Source organism: Phodopus roborovskii, unplaced genomic scaffold (assembly GCF_943737965.1).
Source record: "Phodopus roborovskii unplaced genomic scaffold, PHOROB, whole genome shotgun sequence".
NCBI classification, from domain to species: domain Eukaryota; kingdom Metazoa; phylum Chordata; class Mammalia; order Rodentia; family Cricetidae; genus Phodopus; species Phodopus roborovskii.
Genome location: NW_026126480.1, coordinates 639,808 through 660,396, shown reverse-complemented (window position 1 = coordinate 660,396; position 20,589 = coordinate 639,808). Strand labels below are relative to the sequence as shown.

Below are 20,589 nucleotides of genomic sequence, written 5' to 3'. Positions count from 1 at the left end.
AAATTTGAGAAGTGTTTCTTCATGCATTCCTTACTTAACCATAATAGCTAGGAGAATCTCATATACGCTACATGCATTACAGTAATGACAGGATGCCATCATAGCTTAAATGCTATTTTTGTTGCTTAAGAGTCAAGGAGATTAAAAAAAAAAAAAAGTTCAAGTCAGTAAACATTCAAGTGTGGATGGGGTGGGACTCAGAAGACCACATACCTATCTGAGAGCTATTGACCCATGATGGCTGAGGGGGAGGAAGAGTCAGTTCTCTTTATGGGCATGGCCTCAGAAAAGTTGCCAAGCTCCAGTGGAGGATTCACACCTATGTGCATACAAGCATCTCAAATCCGACTCCATAAGTTTAAAGGAAAAGCAGGCGAAGAAATGGATATGACTTTTGAAGGGATCATGGGAGGTGGTCTGAGAGAAGTTGGAGTGGATAAGTGGAGGGTAGATAGAGAAAAATACATTATATATATGTATGAAGCTCTGAAAGAACAGATATAAATAAAATATAATAATGTATCTAATATTAGGTAACATATCACTAAGAGCTGAAAGATATCCTAAAGTTAATTTGATCTCAAATGGTATTGCAGGGGATATTCTTCATTAAACAATGCAGTGTTTGAAAGGTCTAATCAAGACTACCAGTACATTGTGCACCAGAAAAAAATACAAGGTGAACAGCTGAACAGCTTATAGGAAGCTATAATGCAAAAAACAAAAAACAAAAAACAACAACAAAACATTCAATTCACAACAACTACAAAAAGATGGACATTTGGCTTAGCAATTAAGAGCACAGGCTGTTCTTCCAGAAGACTTGGGTTCATTCCCCAGCACCCATATGGCAACACACAATCATATACAACTGCAGCCTTAGGGGATATGATGATTTCTTCTGGCCTCCAGGGACATCTGACATGTATGTGGTACAGTGACATACATGTAGGAAAAATGCCAATACATATTTAAAAATAATGAAGAAAACAAACTACAACAACAGAAAACATTATATAGAGATTAAAAGAAAGAAACATGCCACATAAATTTACTTAAACACTAAACTCAAAGGGAGAGCTGAATCAGGTTCTATTTATGTTAGCCCTCTGAGAGATAAGAGTAAATCATCTCTCTGGTCACATCTTCCATGACCTCTCTGTTCCTCATGGAGGTCATCTGCCTTTGAATGTTTGGGTCATATGTACTTTCAGTGGCTTTTAGAGCTAAACGAAATGGAAAAGAAAATAATACTTATGGATCTCCTTCTTGCAAAACCAGTAATGTCTGAAAATTAGCAGACACCTGAATGAAAATAGTAATTGCATTTTACAGGCTGAATTGTATCTCTTGGAAAGGGAAGGGAGAAATATAGCAATTATATTACCACCTCAAATAAATAAATAAGCAATTAAAATGCCATACTTAAAACCCTTACCTCCAATATCTCAGCCTGAGATTAGATTTGGAAATAGGTCTTTAAAGTGGTAATAAAGGCTAAATGAGGTCATTAGTGTGGGCTTTGGCCTTACTAACTAGGGTCCTGAGATGAAAAGTTTAGGACACAGCAAAGGAGGCCACATGAGGAGACAGTGGAAAGAGGAGCTACCAGCAAGCTAAGAAGAAACCAAGTCCTGGCCTTAAAAACCCACAGCAAAAAACTCTCCTCGAGGCCACCCAGTCTGCAATGCTTCTTCATGACAGCCAGAGCAAATAACACACTGCAGAAAAACCAAGAACTTTAATTTCAGTTGCTTGTTGTGTTTACAGTTTGTTGAGTTTGTTACTGAACACTCATTGTAGCATGATCATATATATGTATACATATTATTCAAGATATTACTATACCACAACCAATGAAATAATTTTTCTTTACTAGTAATTTGCAATTGTGTTCCTTTGATCATGTTTTTACTTTTAAGCATTCCCTATTCCATTGGTTTTGAAATTTGTTGAAATATTACTCACTTTTCCTGGAGACTTCCAAGGTGTGCCACATTCACAGCAACTTTCTCCAAAGGACTTCCCACCTTCTTGCCAGAAAAGCAAGCCCAGTTCCGGCCAAGCACATCATGGACCCATCCAGTCATGGTCTCGTGGCAGTAACTGATGACTTTGCTGCCTTTGATTTCATACTGCAACCAAGTGGAAACATGAAAGAGCAATTACATCTATTCTTGGCTCTCAGTTCTCTTTCCCTGGCTCCTATTTACCCTAAAGATGCATTGTGGCCCTCTGCCAAGCAAAATAAAAACTTTACATGAGCTGATAATGTCCTGATAATCATTCTAGAAAGCAAAGGACCCACTTTTTCTAAGATCAGCATTTTTGGCCTGCAAACAAAATGTACTTCTAAGAAGGAAGACTGGTTGTGGAAAAACTCACATACTTGAAGGAATTATCATATCCAAGGCAGTTTGCATTTATTTTTCACTGTCAGTCTATGAAAAAATAATAAACAGTCCTGTATTTCTGGTGACCATTCAGGGAAAGACATCTTTCCTCCTGAGGCCACAGAGATACCTGGCAGGAATAGTTTCCTCCTCTGCTATATTGTCAGAAGAGGCTCTCATCAGTAGAATATAAGACCGATGGCAAATATTTTTCTGGGTAGCTAAACTAAATCCTCTTTCGCTGTTAATCTCCTGATGTATTAGAATATGCCCATTATGAGGTACTTAATTATTATCTCTACTTTATTTCAGTAATGTGGCCCTTTGCCTGCTCCCATGTTAACACTGAAAGAACACTATGCAGTAACAGAACCAGGTTTGAATTCAGACACATTGGCTCTACAGCCCTGTTACTTTCATGTAGTGACATCTCATCCAGGAGGAGAGCATGATCAGAATGAGCATGTAGGGAGGTAGACAGAAAAAAGAAAGGCGTGGTCATAGGTTTAACTTGTAGAAACTTGAAGAAGATTCTATTAGGCCATATTCATCTGTAAAACAAGGGCACCAGAAAAAAAAAAAAAAAAAACACCCAAAAGTATAACTCAGGGAATCAGGGATCCAGTATTAAGTTGATAAATGGACAAGCACAAATGCTTTGGGCTACACAATGTCAAAAGTTATTCTCTCTGCTGGACTCTGTCACACAACTTGAGAGGTTGCGTTTAATAAAAAAAAAAAAAAAAAATTGATGAAATTATTCCAACACACAATGTACTTATCAAGATCTTGGGCAACTTGAGAGACAGCCCTATTGAACTACATAAAACTTGTTATTAGTAGAGTAAATATTGGTGACCTTATACAATACACCCTGAATTCCCTAGACTTTAATCATGTGTTTCTTTTTTGTACTAGACTTTGGTCCTATTCATTAGTTTTTTCTCATTTGCTAAGACAGGCCAGGTAGACCTTAGAGAGCCAATGCTGACTGGAGAGCATCCTGAAATGTTCCAAAAACCTTGAAGTTTTCTTTACAGCAGTCTCTCTCTCTCAGTCTCCTTCCCTCTCCCCATAGCAGTATGTCAGTAAATGTTTACTTTAGTATAATAAAATAAAAAGAAGGCTAAATAAAATGTTTCAATTATAAAAGTGACAACATTTTTATTATCTAATGATATTTTGCATGATTAATAAGTTCTGTAAGAAAAAGTTCCTCAACCAAGGTTCTGGAAAACTGGGAAATGTGTCTCATACTGCAAAGCAGTTTTTTTGGACTCCTGGGAGCATGGCCATCTATTAAGTCATTGCATACAGCTGCTTTTCTATGACAAAGGCAGAAACCCCTCTATTTTATAAAAGCTTTACAGAGTCCTTATCCATCCTAGGGGTCCAAGACAACATCAAAATAACTCAGAGAGCAGAAATAAAGGATCTAAAAGGTTTGTTAAACTAGTGTTTAATACCAACCACTACTATAACCAAACATTGTTTCCTACATCAAGCCATGCTTCTTCATATACTGCTCTTTCCCAAGCTGCTAGAGTAGTCAACGACACAGAGGAGAAAATCCAGGAACTACAGAGAAAAGTTCCCAGTGATGCATCCCTCTGTGTTATCCCAACCTCACCATAATGTCTTGGGATAAGGAGAACTATTTCTTCCTGTATTAAAGGTGGTCCTGCAAGTCACAGCTAACACTCATTTGTTGTTGTTCATTTTGTTTTTTAACCCATTGGCTCATCACCAATTCTAGCTCTTTGCTATTCTTGCCAATGGCTCTTTACTGCAGAACAGAGGTGAAAGATACCTAAGACCTGGGAGGCTTGAAATGCCTAGAGAGACTCCATCTCCACTACTCGGGCCTGGATGATCCTGTGACAGTATCTTCCATCTGTGCTTTGACTGGCAAAGCGCAGTTGATAGCAAGAGACCTCATCCCACTGACTGTGTGGGATGTATTCGCCCTCAAGAGACCTCTATGTTTATTCTTCCCCACGAGGCATAAGCTTTGGTAAAATCAGATTTTTGCTTATTTACTATCTAGGAAGCTGCCTGGCAATAGGAAGCAATTGATTATTGAATGAGTGAATAAGAAAAAAAATGAACAACAAAGAACAAGTCTTATTAAGACTAATTTCAACATAGGCTTACAAAATTCAGGAAAGGTAAGGAATTAATAATTAATAGCAGAGTTGTAATGTCAAGTATCCAAGAGCCCAGAAGCAAACAGTGTGTCTTTAGAAATACCCACTCTGCTCTCCGGGCCTGTTTATGCTGCGAATCCAGGTTCACCTAACAGTCCCAAACACATTTCCCTGGAACTTCCAACCTGTACAATCTCACGTCTATGGTTCTACACAAGATTAGCAAAGTCTGATAAATAACTGTTATTGCATGCACTTTAATTTATGTACATAGGAGTAATTTTTAAAAACATAAAAGTGGGTTATTTAACTCAAATCCAATAAATAGACTATAACTGGCATTTGCAATCACTTCTGATGTATGAATCCTTTTCTCTTTAAACTTGTGTTTTATATTATTCTGTAGCTAGAGGAATCTGTTCTTATTCTTTTGTTAACCTGAAGTCACCCTGTGAGAGGCAAGGCATGGTGGCACAGATAGGGCAGGCCTGTACAGAGCAGACCTAAGAGGTAGAAAGAAATGAGGCACTGATCAGGTTAGCTTAAAGGTCAAGCACAAGAAACCTTAACATGATGGCCCTCCCCAGAAGGAGTCTATTAGCTCCTTGATTTGAAAGTTCCCAGGGTCTCTTCCAGCTACACTGAACTCTTAATGTTTGTGAGAATGAAGAGGCCACATTATCCCACAATAAGTGTAGTCATTTTTCCCCCTCCAAAGAATTTTCTTTTTTTCATTTGTATCAACATTGGTCTCTGGAGACTGGCTTGCATAGATGAGACAATTTAAGTTTCCATTCACATTTGCCAATTCCTACTGTAACAAATGGAAAATTTGCTACAATTCAAAGGCCTTTCAAAATGTAGTGTTTAAGTTCAGAGAACTGCTGTGCCAGGGGCTCTTCTTCTTCAAAGTTCCTATTAAATTGTCATATATTCTCCAAAGTCCTTCCATAACCCCCAACCCCACCCCACCAACAAAGTTTTATCAGCTTTCCTGGCTCTAACCTAGCAATATTGACTTTCTGGGGATATTTTATATATTGAACTATTTATTCTATACCTTTTTTTCCTGTTTTTTGATACTTCAAAAAAAAATTTTTTAAAGTCACTAAAATATCCTTCATTGCTTCTCTGGACATACTTTACAGCAAATATTTGAATGCTTATTTCACATAGATCACTGGTCAAGAGACACCAACAACCAATAATTTTGCTTTTGAAAGGCCAGCTCTATAACTTATCATTCATGAAGCTTTGAGGAAGTTATGATCAGGAAGTCTCTCTTTGTTTTTGACTGAAATGGGCAAGATAGCCATGACTGATCCTTCTTTACTGGACTGCTAGGAAGAATTAAAATAATGCTAAAGTTTAAAGAATATGAAATACTTTATAAAGCTCCGTGGAAGTAACAATATAAGCACACATAAACAATTGTAAAGGCAACAGAAAAGGTATTAAGACATCACCTGTTGCTGTAGCTGCATAGATATAAATAGGTAACAAATTTGTTTAACACTTCATTTATGCATTCAGACAACTTATACTTCATTTCAAATAGTCAACTGAGCTCTTTCTTTATTTAAAAGGCTGGTAGTGGTGCACACCTAAGACACAGCACTCCAGAGGCTCCTGCAGTGTAAATTTAGGCAGTAACACAGCAGCATTATTTTTTGGGAACAAGATTCTCATAATGATTTTCTTTCATTATTAATGATAGCATCTGAAGCGACTTTTTCCAATATACACTGCTCATTTAATCATTTAACATCTTATACACACTATAACATTACTATAACGTGGTCCACTCATGCAGTGGGTCTGGAAGACTCATCCATCAAGCTGATTTACTATTTCACAGAATGGAACAGCAGAGATGTTTGAGAACTGAATGATAAATATGTGTATAGAGATATACAACATCTGAGCAACACTGAAAACCAGGGAATGTCACTCAGCTTTTTCCCTTTCTTTTCCTCTCCTGGTGATAATCACCTAATGCAAAGTGAACCACTTCATTTGCTGCTGTTTACAGTGTGAAGAAAGTGTTAAGAAGCAATAAGGCTATTTTGACCAAATCCATATTTGGCGAAATCCCTCTCTCCAAACTACTACAGCTTTCTCAGAAAGAAGCCTACTTCCCTAATTCTGTTCCAAGAATAAGCATCGGCATTCTGCCTATTAACAAGACTAAACAGTTTATTTAAAAAGTTGAATTTTAATCAAATGCAAAGCTGCCAGGAAGTTGCAACCAAAGTGATCATACATTTTAAACTGGGAAATACTGGCATTTAGAGTCAAATATAAAAACAGAAGATGTTAAATTTGATTGTTACCTATGCTGAAGATACTTGACTTAAGTTTAAAAAAGAATTTCAGAAATAACTAGAAAACTATCATTTACCATACAGCAAAGCAGTCAGCTCATTCTTAGTACCTTGTTTACAAAGTCTCAACTGTGAGTTTGGAAGAAAACATGAAAGCTCATTAAACTGTTAATTACTTTCAAATCCTTCATATGCACAGCAGAGGTAGTGCATAGCCTATTCTCTCCAGGCTAGTTAAAATAGGAACCACCCCAGACACAAAAATCTCTCTTTTCCAAGGCCACTAATTGAGTCAAAGTTCCAAAAGCTAGAACTTTACTAGTTTAAGTTTAGAGCCTTTTTTTTTTTTTTTTTTTTTGGCTTCATAAGCTCAAGAAATTTAAGGCATAAGTGAACACACACACACACACACACACACACACACACACACACAGAAACCTGAGTCTGATCTCTTTTCTATTAAGTCATCATTTAACAAATGGCCCTCAAGGGCCTGCCATAGTCTCTAAGGGCACAAATGTGAGAACATTTGGGAAACATTAATAAAAACAATACCGCAACAAGGCCTTCTTTTCAAGCTTCTTTCTTACAAAATTATTTATTCAACACATTATATTCATGTTATTTGACACATATTACATAATATAGGGAATACAGTCAATAACCCCTTCTCTTACAGAGCAGAAGGGAAAACAAGCAGGCAATTATGACAAACAATGCTAAGCATTAGTGTACTGTTAACTCTTCTGGCACATATCTACAATTTTGTGTCCCCTCATTTGCTTGCATAAACATTTAGAAACCAAATTACACACAGAGAGAGATAAAAATTACCCATAGAAAGTACATCTCTGCATGTAGCCAACAATATTTCTAGACCTTGAAAACCACCTTTAAAATATACAACTCTCTGAGGACTCTGGAAGCAGGAAACTTGAAAATATTTTCTACAATACAGAACTCACGATATAGCGGCATCCCTGGCCAATGTTCCCAGAAGCCAAGAAAAGTGGTACTTTATGTGTTGGTTTGAATGAGGATGTCCCACTCCCATAGACTCATAGACTTAAATATTTTGTTCCCTACTGTTTGGGAAGGATTAGAACATGTGGCCTTGTTAGAGGAAGTGTGTCACTAGAGGTGGGTTTTGAGGTTTTAGAATACTCCACAATTTCCAGTTAGCTCTCTTTGCCTAGAAAATGTGAAGCAAGATGTAAGTTCTAAGCCATTTTTTTTATTCCACCATCATGGACTCTAGACCTCCAGAAATGTAGGCCAAATTAAACACTTTCTTTTATAGGTATCCATTGTCATGGTGTTTTATGACAGCAATAGAAAAGTAGCTGACAGCTAGTATTACTTGTTAAATGTCTGCAGAAAGAGATGTGTAGTTTATTTCCCCAGACCTATAAAGTTCTATTTGCATTAGGTTCTGAAGATAAAGAGAGAAAAGTGGATGTGCATGCTGGAAGATAAAGAAACCAAACCATTTTTTTATGAGTACAAAGCAGAAGCACCTGTGGAGGACAAGGGGAATTGTTAGTGACCTCTCTCCCACTAATAGAGTGGTAATCACATCTTAGATGTTGAAGACTATGGGGACCAGAGGCAGGGTGGGGAAAAAAAAAAAACAATCACCAAAGCAGTAAATTTGACTTGGCATAAAAACTGTCATTATGACTCACAGATCATGAATCTTCTGAGCTTACTGAGCCATAAAAGAAAAGCAGGATGGATAACACAGACCAAATACACGTACACCTTTTAGATCATCAGTTCTAAACCAAGTGAGAAGGAAATGACTCTGCTGCTTAGCAGGAAAGAGTTAGAAGATAGTAATCAGGCTGAACAATAGTACCATTAAGGAAAGTCAATTTCACTTGGGATTTCATTGGGGTTTATACTTCAGTTCGAAAGCTTGATTCTTGGTGTGTGGGACTGCACAGGGGAAAGGCAAGTTAATGTCACCTGCTGGGTCAAAGAACTCTGGTTGAAAGTAAGAAAGTGAGTGTTGCTCAGTGGTAGGAAATCTAAAGTGGGAAGGCACTCACCTATGTCTTCAGCGACAGCCAATGCAATCTACACTCCACCCTGTCAAACGAACCTTCATGATGCTTATGTGTGGGAATGCATCAGGAAAACTACCCAAATGTGGTTCTAAATACCATTTACTTTGTTGAAATGGCTTTTCTTTTACTTTGTAGCCCCAGGGAAGCCCTTAGGTTTTAGAGTTCAGAAGCATCAGAGACTGGCCAATGCTATCTGTGAAAAGGAAACTAGTCCCATCCATTCTACAAGGCTTTCAGATTCATAGTATATCAACTTAACTTAAAGTGAAGAAAGGGAAGAGACAAAAAGAAGAGAAGAGGAAAAGCAAGAGGAAAAGAAAGGCATTAGCCAAATCATCTTTCTGGCTGGGGATGCTGCAGAAACACTGTCTACAAAAGAATACACCTTCCAGTATTTGTCTAAGAAAACATCTTTCCTCCTTCCATGTGCCTTGCATGGGACCATCTTCCCTCCAGTAGTTAACATCTGTCTACCTCAGGACATCTCAAAGCCTTTTTTTCTTCTCCAGTAGACTTGGGAGTTAATGAAGGTTATTAGAGAAAGTGAAGGCACCAAGGAAGAGTTAGTTAACTGTGAGTAAAATTTTCACTGTGACAGAACACAGAAGAAAAGGTTCCCAAACCCCAAACCCAGATCCTGTTTAGTTTGAAGAAACCATTTTAACATGATGGTATCCAACTAAAAAAGGAAAGAGAAAACCCTTTATGTGTTACAAAACGTTCCTCTTATGAAAACACTAAATGCTGAAGCCCCCCTGAGACTTCATCTTGTCCACAGTGTTTTTCCTTTATTCTGTGCAGTTTCTGGTTGTCCACATTCCACAGTGGTGATTACTGTTTTCCAAGGAAACCTTCAGGATGGCAGCTGCCTTGGAGGTAGGTCACCAGGACTCCTCTGCATTTTACATGCAAACAAATTCCAGAAGGGACTGTAGCTGACATGGCCTCTGCTAGCTTCTAGAGGTAGATTCAGCTCTTTGCCTCTTACACCAAAGTCTGTTGGCTGTGGTATTAAAAGAGCCTCTCAACAGACGATCTATTTAATAACTACAAAACAAAAACTAGGGTTACATACCAACAAAGATCATACCATCTCTTAACACTACCACAGTAACCTTTGTTAAGATAAAAGAAAAAAGCAATACCAGCACTAATATATTAGGTGTGGGTAGCTATTGAGCTTAATATTAAAAAAAAAAAAAACACACACACACATATTATGCATGCAGGCAACATGCTTGCAAAGCACATACATCGGCAAGTGACTGCTTATCTAATAGGCTACTGTGACTTTAAAGTATAATAAGGCCACAAGCTAAATGCTAGAAGCTTAGGCCCATAGCATGTGTCTGCTATACATCTAAATGTAGTCCTAATATTGCTAGGATGTATGTGTAGGTTTCAAGGTATGTACTCCACTTATTAAACAAAGACCAGGGTTTAACTTTCCTACTGGTTGATGTCTTCCCAAAAGTAGAAGAAAGGTTGAAGAGATTTAGGGAAGAATTTCATAAAGTGCACAATCTACTTTGGTGTGGTTTCCCATTCAATCTTCATCCAACCACCCAATATATTAAAAAAAAAAAATCTGTGCAGTTCCCAACTAAAGGAAGCTAACATAATCTCTGCACATCCAGTTCCCTGAAGAACAGAAAAGGCACAACATGTTTTTCTGTCAGTTGTGCTTATATTGAGCTGGTTTTAGAAGATGTCTGACATTCTCTAAATTTTAGGAAGATGTAGTGACTGCACAGCCTAGGAGCAGTTAGTTCCTTTCTGGTAATATGGACTGCTAGGGGACCCATTACGAAGCCTAGAAAATGTGGCTACAGAGTGACAGTGGTGCTTTCCAAACCTGTTCTCATTTCTCTTTTTCCACCTGGCTTTTAGGACTTAGCAACCAAGAAAAGGCAGAAGGACTAGAAGAAACAATACTATTTTAAAACACAAGGAAGGGTAAGACATCCCATCAATTTTATTTCCTCATCATCCATTATTCCCACCAAATCCTATGTGAGCAATACTTATTTATTGTGAAACTATGAAGGGAATGAGCCAAAGGGATCTTTCTTGTCCAAGTTAACATTCTATGCTCTTAGTAGAAGCTGCTTTAAAAAAAAAGATTACTGACAACTTGGTGTTGAACGACCAGTATGCCAATTCATTTGAAAAGAGCATCCTTCTCTCTAGAAGACAGATATAGAAAACTGTGACCCCATTCTAGCAGCTTAGACCCATAGCATATATCTCCTATATATTCAAATAATCTTGCTCATATGTCTTGGTACTAGAATATATGCTACACATGGTTCTTCCATGAGGGAGTCTTTAAGGGAAAAGGAAAAACAAGCTAGGACAGCTTAGTTACTATGCAAATGTGAATTACAAGTTAGCCAGACTTGGCCAGGTGGATCTTCTCCTTTTTGGGTTCATGTCTACTAAGGCTATAATACGACCCTTGGGATTTGATGGTGCAATCAGAGCACATGAGATGGGAAGTTCCACAGAATAGCAGAGATGTTAAAGGTAGCAGAAAGCAAGCTCAAGCAATCATGCTTAGGAAAGCAACCATCTGCATTCTCCTTTCTCTGAAGAGTAAATAGGAGCTGATTTGCTAAGACAACAGCACAGGAGAACACTGGCTTAACAATTAAGATAAAGATATTTCAATTGTGCTCACCCAATTTGTTCCTCAGATGTGGCAAATCATATATTCCCACAGTTCCCAGCTGCATGAACAACTGACTGATAAAATCAGTGACATCCTATGAAGAGTTTACAGTGGTAAACTGAGTCATGACAAAATTTCACATCAATAAGCAAATACACACAAGGCATACAAAAGCATCAAGATGCTTTTGATACCAACCCTTCACGAACTCTCGAAAGTAAATCTCAAGTTTTAAAAAGTAAATCTTGTGTTTAATATAAAGAATTTATACTTTTTAAAAAGTATACCCACTGCGGAAATAATCTTCTAAAATTATTTTATCTTAAAAATAAAGCCAGAAGGCACAGTGAAACAATTAGTAGACGGTTCTCAAATCTTTTATTGTGGAAACACAACTGACATTTCTGATTGGGGTGAATACTTTGAAACTTGCACATTGCTAGCACAAGATGTATGGATGGGCTTCTCAGTATGTTGGTCTGGTTATAAGTAATAACTTGCTTTATGAACCCACCGGTGGCGGTCTCCCATTAATATCATCATCATCATTGATTCTATAAATCAATTAAAACTAGAGGGCAAAGGAAAGTGCTTGATAATCAGAAAGTTTAGCATGACTACCAAGAAAAAAACAAATGCAAAGCCATAACAAAGGTCCAGTGAGATGGCTCAGTGAGTAGCAGTGATTGTTGCAAAACCTACAGACCTGGATTCAATCCCCAGAACTCCCATTGTGGATGGAAATAACCTCAGGTTCCTTCCATAGGATGCCTTCTGGCTACATAGGAGCTGTGGCCCACAATTGCCCCCTCAACCCCCACCACTATCCACAAACCCCACAAAATAAAGAAATATAACAAAAATATTTAGCCATAACAAGTCTATTTTCCCCTGTATTTTATCACCCATTGAATAACTATCTACAGAAAAATATGAGGTCCTTTCCTACCCCTCTCTTCTCCACTGCCTCAGAAGAGGTAAAATGAGAAAAAGTGAAGGTTAGTAACTTGTTCTCCTTGAAGACATTCTGTGGGGCTTAGTTTGTTTACGTGTCCTCTGGATAGTTTGGCTGGGGTGTCACACAGTGCAGCTTTATATAGCTTGTCATAAAAACTGATGAAAGCACATCAAAACACAAGGAAAGGAAAAGGAGCCATCATAGATGGCATAAAGTCAGACATAACCACAGCTGTTTATAATTTGCCTGGTTTTGTTTCTTTTTTTTTTTTGTGTGTGTGTGTGTGTGTGTGTGTGTGTGTGTGTGTGTGTTAAATAGGAGGCAGATACTTCACAGAGGTGTAAATGTGTCACAGGAACAAGAAGAGCCCAAAGATAACTGCCATTATAATCCACCAATGTAGAACATGCCTGCAGAGAGGATACTCTCTTGTTCTACACAGCCCTACATTTTCAAAGGATACTTCCAAGAAGTTTCCATTTTGTCACAAGCCTAATTATTCCATTCTGTTTTACAGGCGGTTGTAAAAGCTTAGGTCCCTGCCTGGATGAGAGTTCAGGTCAGAAATTGCCTAGAAGAAATAGGCATGATATGAAAACTGTTAGTCTTTTAGCTAATGCCTGAATAAGATGTGAACAATGCAAGGTGCCAGCAAAGAGATTGACATTAGTCACCACTAGCCAAGTCAGAATTCAGAGAATGAGGGGGAGGCCATGTCTGCTGTTGTACTGTAGGATAAAAAAGGAATAAGATGAACATCCTACATGCATGCACCACCTACTCAATAAACTCTGCAGGACAACAGTCAGAAATATGAGAAAAGCACATTTCACAAATGTAATGGGAAGCACATTATATATGGTCTTAGGTGTGTTAATGGAAAGATCTGGCAATCCACCCGCTTTGTAGAGTAATAATGAACAGCATTGCAATGGCAGGCCATGCAGCAAACCTGTGTTAGATATTCATTTAATAGTTGGGTTACATAAATGGGATTTACATATGACATTTAAAATTGATGCTATTTATCCATTTTAAGCCAGGCCTGTTGGACACACCCATAACCCCAGTATGTAGGAGACTAAGACAGGATTTTAAATTCAAGGTTAGCCTGGACAACAATTCAACTCAAAAATGTAAAACAAATGAAACGCCAAATTTTAAATATAGTTCACAAGATATTTTTTATGCTAGTAGAAAAATGTCTGTTTTTCATTCAGTGAACAGGTTTTTCTTGAGTCAAACATTCTTTGAAGTATGCTTTCACAGCACTATAGGAAATGTCCTGATGCTGGTGGTAAAATCCAGCTAGCTTTGGTTTAACAAAGTCAACCAAAGTACTTGACTCTTGTTATATAAGATAGTCATTCCACTTTACAGTTTTTCTTACAGTTTTAAACACTTTCCCCCAGTACTGCTGCTGTATTTGCTATTAAAGTGCTTTACATTATTTATTTATTTATTACTATTGTATAAGTAGATAGGAGTGTATTCTGTCATGCTACATGTGTGGAGGTCAGAGACAACTTTGGGAATCTCTATCTACCTTTACATAGCTTCCAGGCTCTAACTCAGGTCACCAAGTCTATGCAACAAACTTTGCAAACTATGTTCATCTGGAACTACTTGATTATATTAAAACATGTTTTAGAAACAAAATTCCTAAATATTTTATTCACTGCAGGGAAATAAAATATGGCCTTACTGATGGTTCTGGAAAATGGCCACTTTAAATCCACATGTATATAAAAAAAAAAAAAAAAAAAAAAAAAAAAAATCAGTAGGGTAAGAACTCTTTTTTTTCCAGACAGCACTTCTCTTGGAGCCTGTCCTGGAACTCACTCTGTAGACCAGGCTAGCCTTGAACTCACAAAGATCTGCCTGCCTTTGTCTCCTAAGTGCAAGGATAAAAGGTGTGTGTCTGGAACCTGGACCATCTTATTACTTAACAAGAGAAGAAGCATCTGTTTAATACCATGCAGAGGTATGTGAGCACCTGCTAATTACTGAATTGTCACTGATGTATACATTGACTCATTCCTCTAAACTTTACAACACATTTACCTTTATGTGGCTTTAAAAGTAGTTCTTTTGACCTAATGTGATAAATACCCTCATGCTCTGGCAAAACTCAACCTGCCTATACTGATTTGAAAAAAACAAAAAATGTACAGTTTGCTTCAATTTCTTATTCAGCTGAGGATAAATACTGTAGGAAATTGCCCTAGCCTATTTCTGATAACTGTGCCTCTCTAAATTAAATGGTGATTTTACTAGTTGCTACACCACTATTTTGTAGTACCAATAAATAGTTTTCTAAGGCAAGTGGATAAATTATTTATTCATTTATTTATATTCCATCCCCAACTTCTTAGTAATTTATTTAACTTATTTCCAAACTGAGTTCAAGTTCATCCTTTCCATTTGTTCTTCACTTGTGAGCAAACATAACTATTTCTTGTGTATCAATAAGAGATAGAGGAAGAAGAAAATCACAAAATCAGTAAATTATGACACATTTCAGGGTTCATAATGAAAACTAAGTATCTTTTTTTGTTTATTTGTTTGACAAGTCTACAAGCAAATTTGATCTGAAGGCAAAGAGCTTTTGAAAGGAATGTGGCTGAGATCTAACATCCCGAAGCCCTGAACATGAGTTGAATAAGGACAACAACAATGGACATGTTAAAGTAGCCTAGGGAAAGTCAATGAACCTTCAACCCTACACAAAGAATGACAGGCAACTAAACAATTCTGAGAAAGGAAGAAAGTCTTCCTCAGGGAAGAATACACCAAATAATGTCATACAGACTGAGAAAGTTATACTTATGGATTTAGAAGTGTGTGTGTGTGTGTGTGTGTGTGTGTGTGGTGTATATACACACATTCATGTATATATGTATATAATCAGAAATAATAAAAAATAGAGGTTATCAATTTGAAAGAGAAAGGAAGGGTATATAGGAAGATTTGGAGGGAGGAAAGAGAAGGGGGAAATGATATATTTCAAAGTAACAAACAACAAACAAAAACCCTAGGCCCATTCAGATTGAATACACCCACCAGGTAACTAAAACATGAAATTCAGTTACTGTTGGGATGGATTTTTTTAGTACAGCGCTTGGAGATGTTATTAAATATAATTTGAACTAATCAAATGGGCTCCTAACAAACAATGACTAATTTTACTACCTAGCTAGCTACCAGATAGATTTTAAACATTCTTCTGGATCTCTTCTATGTATTTATTTATTTATTTAATGTTAAAGAGGAGTATGTAACTAAAATATTTCTGGGAGTTATTATTCTAAGAAATACGTTTGGCTCAGAATACTTTATACTGATGATAAATCATGTCACATGAGAAGTCAAACTTAGAGGTCAGGCCTCTATTTCTATGTTGTCTGGTTTTACTTTTAACAAATGCATTCCCCAGTTTACCAGAAGTCTCTTTAAATGGTCTATTCTTACCAGATGCTCCATCAGCTTCGAAGACTATCCATGAAAAACTCTACCTATATATTCCATGCATAATGAGAAACAGCTGCTTCAGTTTCAATTGAGTTGAATTGTTTAGGAAAAGTTTCAACTCTTCCTTAAGAACACATGGCAGCCATAGAGCCTAGAGAGACCCACTCTGAGAGTGCTTGGGTATTTGAACATGGGAGCAGGAAATAGTTCTTACTATTCAGAGAAGTAAAATTCTAGCTGTGTAGGGTAACCTGTTTTTTGTTTTCCTTTTGTTTTGTTTTGTTTTTTACTTAGCCCAGGGAGCATAAGGACTTTTATGCATCCTATTTCTCTCTCTAGCCAAATAAATTATTTACATTGCCATATGTAACACATTTTAATACTCCAATAAGTCCTTGAGGCCATTCTCTCAGCAGGTCATGATTAGAAGGATAGTGTGAACTCCAGAAAATGAAACTTATCAACTCCTTCCTAGAGAGTCATCACAAAGTCAGAGACTAAGGGAACATTTAAAAGGAAAGTATAGTAATGCAAGAAATAAGACTCTTTCATACTTACCTATGCTTACCATACTTACATATATATATATATATATATATATATATATATATATATATATAAACACAAACAACTACATTTTCAAATGTACAAACTAACTCAAATTTTAATTTTTCAATGTCAATTCTACAATATCCAACTTGTCTTAGAAAAATAGCATATATTCTGGTTATGTTCTTGGTTGAAAAAGTAACACTCCAGGAGAAAGTTTAGTTAAGAAATGACTGGAAACATAAACTAACCTTGAAAAAGGCAAACCACTTGTAGTCATTCAACACAATCTCGAAGCCTTGGTTGTAAATGAGGGTGAAATGTCCAGAATTGCCAAATTCATCATATGCTGTATCCAACTTCTTAAGGTGTATCGTAACCACTACATTTTCCTCTGTTGGTTCTAAAGAAAATAAAATGCATAACACATGAAAGTTAAGTGAATATGCAGGGGAAAGAAGTCACCCCAATAATTTCTACATTTAGGTACTTTCCTACCTTACAGCCTAACTGGGATTCATAAAATGATTCATGAATAAATTGGTCTCTGTTGGATCACACAGCACAAGACTTTAATTATAAATCCAGCACTGGGGATGCAGAGGCAAGCTGATTCCTAGGAGACTACCCTTAGCTATATAGTGAGTTCTAGGCTATACAGAGTTACATGATGAGACTCTGCCTAGAAAGACCTAAAATTTTTCAATTTTGTTTACTGTGTATTGTGATGAAGGGTTCTGGGCAAACCTATGAAGTGAGGTTTCTGAAGTGAAGGGTCAGGTAGCACAATAGGACCAGAGACCACCATGTACCCAAACATTTAAAATATTTTTCTAGCTGGGTATGTTAATCTCAGCAGTCCAGACTTAGAGGTAGGTGGATCTCTGGGAGCTCAAAGCTAGCCTGGTCTACATAGCAAGTTACATGCAAACCAGGGCTTCACAGAAAGGCACTGTCTCCAAAACAGGAAAAGAAAAGAAAAAATAAAGAAAGGTTAATAAACACAAAGAGAAAAGAATACTTTTCTAGTAAACAATGCAGAGGGGGCTGGAGAGATAGCTCAGTGGGTAAGAGCAGTGGCTGCTCTTCCAGGAAGGACTCAGGTTCAATTCCCAGAACCCACATGGCAGTTCACAATTGTAATTCCAATTTCAGGGTACCTGACACCATCATACAGACATACATGAAGGCAAAACACCAATGCAAACACATACATACATACATACATACATACATACATACATACATAATTGCCCTTCAGTGATGGCACTTTCCATCTTTAATCCCAATGCTCAGCTGGGAGGCAGTGGCAGGCCTGGTCTACAGCCAGTACTGCATAGACAAACCTTGTTTCAAAAAACAAAAACAAAAAAAAATATGCTTAGGTAGTGTAGCTCAGTGGTACGGTGTTGACCTAGAAAAGAACTGGGAGGGGACTGTTCCAAATTACAGAAAGGGATGGGGGAAAGACAAAAAGTACTTATCAGAGTATAAGACTATATAAAAGGACCAGCCTTCAAATCATAAAGATGTGTTGAGCATATTAAGACAAAAAGTAATCTGTTCAACAAGATGAGGTACCTCTCTCCTCAGCATCTGCAGAAATTAACACTGCGGTCTGAATCCTTCCAAAGGACTCCTCAAACTTGAGGATTCTAACATGTAAAACCAATTTGAGTTGATAGGTACTAATGTTTAATTTTCATATGATCAGGGGTCAGATCTTTGTCCTCCTTCAGTTGTTGGGTTAGAGTCAAAAGAAGGTTTATAGGCAGGGGCTCCCAGAAAAGTGATCAGCTATATCCATCCGCAGAGCCCCACACTTTTGTCTCTCCTTCTTTCAGATGAACACCATAGATGGCAGACTGTGCTGTGAAAAGGCAGTGAAAACCTTTTCTCCCTTCTGTCTCATGGCCATGCTCAAATTAGAAAAGAAACAATGGTAGACGTAGTATGCCCAGATTAAGCAAAACCCAGTCGCCTGGAATTAATTAAATGAGTCTCTTTTTATTTCTTGTTTTCTTCTTCTTCGTGTGTGTGTGTGTGTGTGTGTGTGTGTGTGTGTGTGTATGTGGCATGTGTGGGAGGGTTGGTGCTGGTGTATGTGACAACCTTTATTCTACTATCAAGAAGACTACAACCCAGACTTGAATACTCTGTACAATAAGACTGACAGATTAAGACCAGAAGTGTCACTCTCCTGATCTGTACTAATATTTTCCTTAGGATAAGCAATTAGTGTAAGGCCCACACTGTGTTCACTCACTACAGACTCACAGAGAACCTTTCCCAAATGAGGCATTGTGCTTGGTTCCAGACATTTGCAAACACTACTGGGTAAATCGTTACAAAGGAAACAGAAAAAAAAAAAAAAAAAAAAAAAAAAAAAAAAAAAGCTTTTGTCTAGCTCTAGCGATCTTTAAAGGGAAGAGCCTGAAAGTAGCAGTACACACAGAAGCCCAGTTTGAACTCACCACCAGGGGTTGAGGGGGGTGGGGGGAGAGTTGAGGAGGTGGTGTTTGGGCACGATGTGGGACACAACCCCATCTAGCCTCCCTAAAAAACAAAACAAAACAAACAACAACAACCCCCCCCCCCAAAAAAAAAACCCTAACAGCAACTTCAACAGAGTCTGAGCTCAAAAGGGATTTTTAAAAACAAGAGCATGCCAGACTAGAGTAGAAGCTCAAAGCAGTTCTGCACTCTGTTCTAAGAAATCAAAGCAACTGGAACAATTAAAAAAGAGTGGGGGCGTTCTCTTGAAAGCACAAGTTGTGAGAAAATCAAGAAAGTAAGTGTGAAGTTCTCAACAGCTCAAAATCACCGTGGCCGCTCTGATTCTGGCTCTGGCTCTGGCTCTGATCCCCCAAGGGACCAGTCACATGCTCTTAACTCCCCAGTCACCCACACGCGCCCACGAGGCAAGGACTCCGGGGACAGAAATGGAGAACTCAGGGATCCCGGGACTCGGCTTACCCAGCACAGAACAGTTAAGGTCGCTTCGGGGACGTCTGGGGCCCACCTGGAAGACCCAGGTGCCCAGCAGGTCAGGGTAGGTGCAGTTGGCAGGTGTGTCGGAGCGCACTGTGCAGGCTCCCAAGAACACCAGCAACAGGGCGGCGCGCGCCAAGTGGGGCCAGAGACCCATGGCTGATGGCGCCCGGGAGCTGACGGGAGTGAAAGCAAGAACTGGAACACTGCACGATGTGAGTCAGGCGACCCTAGAGGCTCCTGCTTTAAAATACCCACAAGCCCGGAAACCCTAAACCCGGGAAGGCGGGGCTACAGGGTTACAGGCTGAGAACGCTTGGGTGGGGGGGGGGGCAATGAGCGGCGCGGCTGCAAGGATGGGGGAGGAGAGGCTGGGGTAAGGGGCGGGGCAGGGTGTGACTAGGTGAGGCCGGTCGAGCTGGGTGGGGTAGAAGGAAAGGTGACAGAGGAAGTTAGAGATAGGGCAGGGTGCTATTGGACACCCCTAGGAGGGAGGAGGACCTTTGCCCTTAACCGGCTCTGGACAGACCCTGAAGCTGAGGACTCTGGCCAGATTGCTGAGTTTTGTAAATACCATGTAACTAAAATAGAACCTAGCCCAGGGCCAGACAGGGTTGACCAACAGGCTTACATGTACATCTAACCAGTGTAATTTTTCTCTTAATATTTGGGCCAGTTGCTTGCACTTTTGTCTACTGTGGAAAAACTTTACTTGCTAACGCCAGCCACTTGACTTGTTTGAGAACGTCTGTTCCATTTCCGAAGTCTACCTTTTAATCTTCTCGGTTTTGTTTAGTTTCCTGTCTGCCAATTTGCTAGATTTCACTTGTGCATATTTGCAGGTTGAGTGCATCAGTTTTGTTTTTCCTTCTCTAGGATTTAGTTGAATGGGGTGAGAGGATGGTTTGGGGACTCTCAACTGACCTCATTGCTCAAGCCCTTCTGTTTTCAGAATGAAAAGAGCTGGAGAAAGAGGAAGTAGCTAGGCCAGCAAGAGCTGATGGTAGTGGTCTGAG

At 38.5% G+C, this 20,589-nt stretch overlaps 1 protein-coding gene across 1 annotated transcript in view; it reads right to left on the bottom strand.

Moving 5' to 3' along the window:
* Ctsc (cathepsin C) overlaps window positions 1–19,814 on the bottom strand; it is a 32,572-nt gene extending 12,758 nt beyond the window's left edge. The window contains exons 1-3 of the mRNA XM_051192182.1: window positions 19,559–19,814; window positions 16,834–16,985; window positions 1,969–2,135 (exon numbers count right to left, since the gene is read on the bottom strand). Of these exons, the coding sequence (XP_051048139.1) occupies window positions 1,969–2,135; window positions 16,834–16,985; window positions 19,559–19,730 (491 nt within the window). The 5' untranslated portion in view covers window positions 19,731–19,814. The remainder of the gene's footprint in view (window positions 1–1,968; window positions 2,136–16,833; window positions 16,986–19,558) is intronic.
* Between the last annotated feature and the right edge of the window lie 775 nt (window positions 19,815–20,589).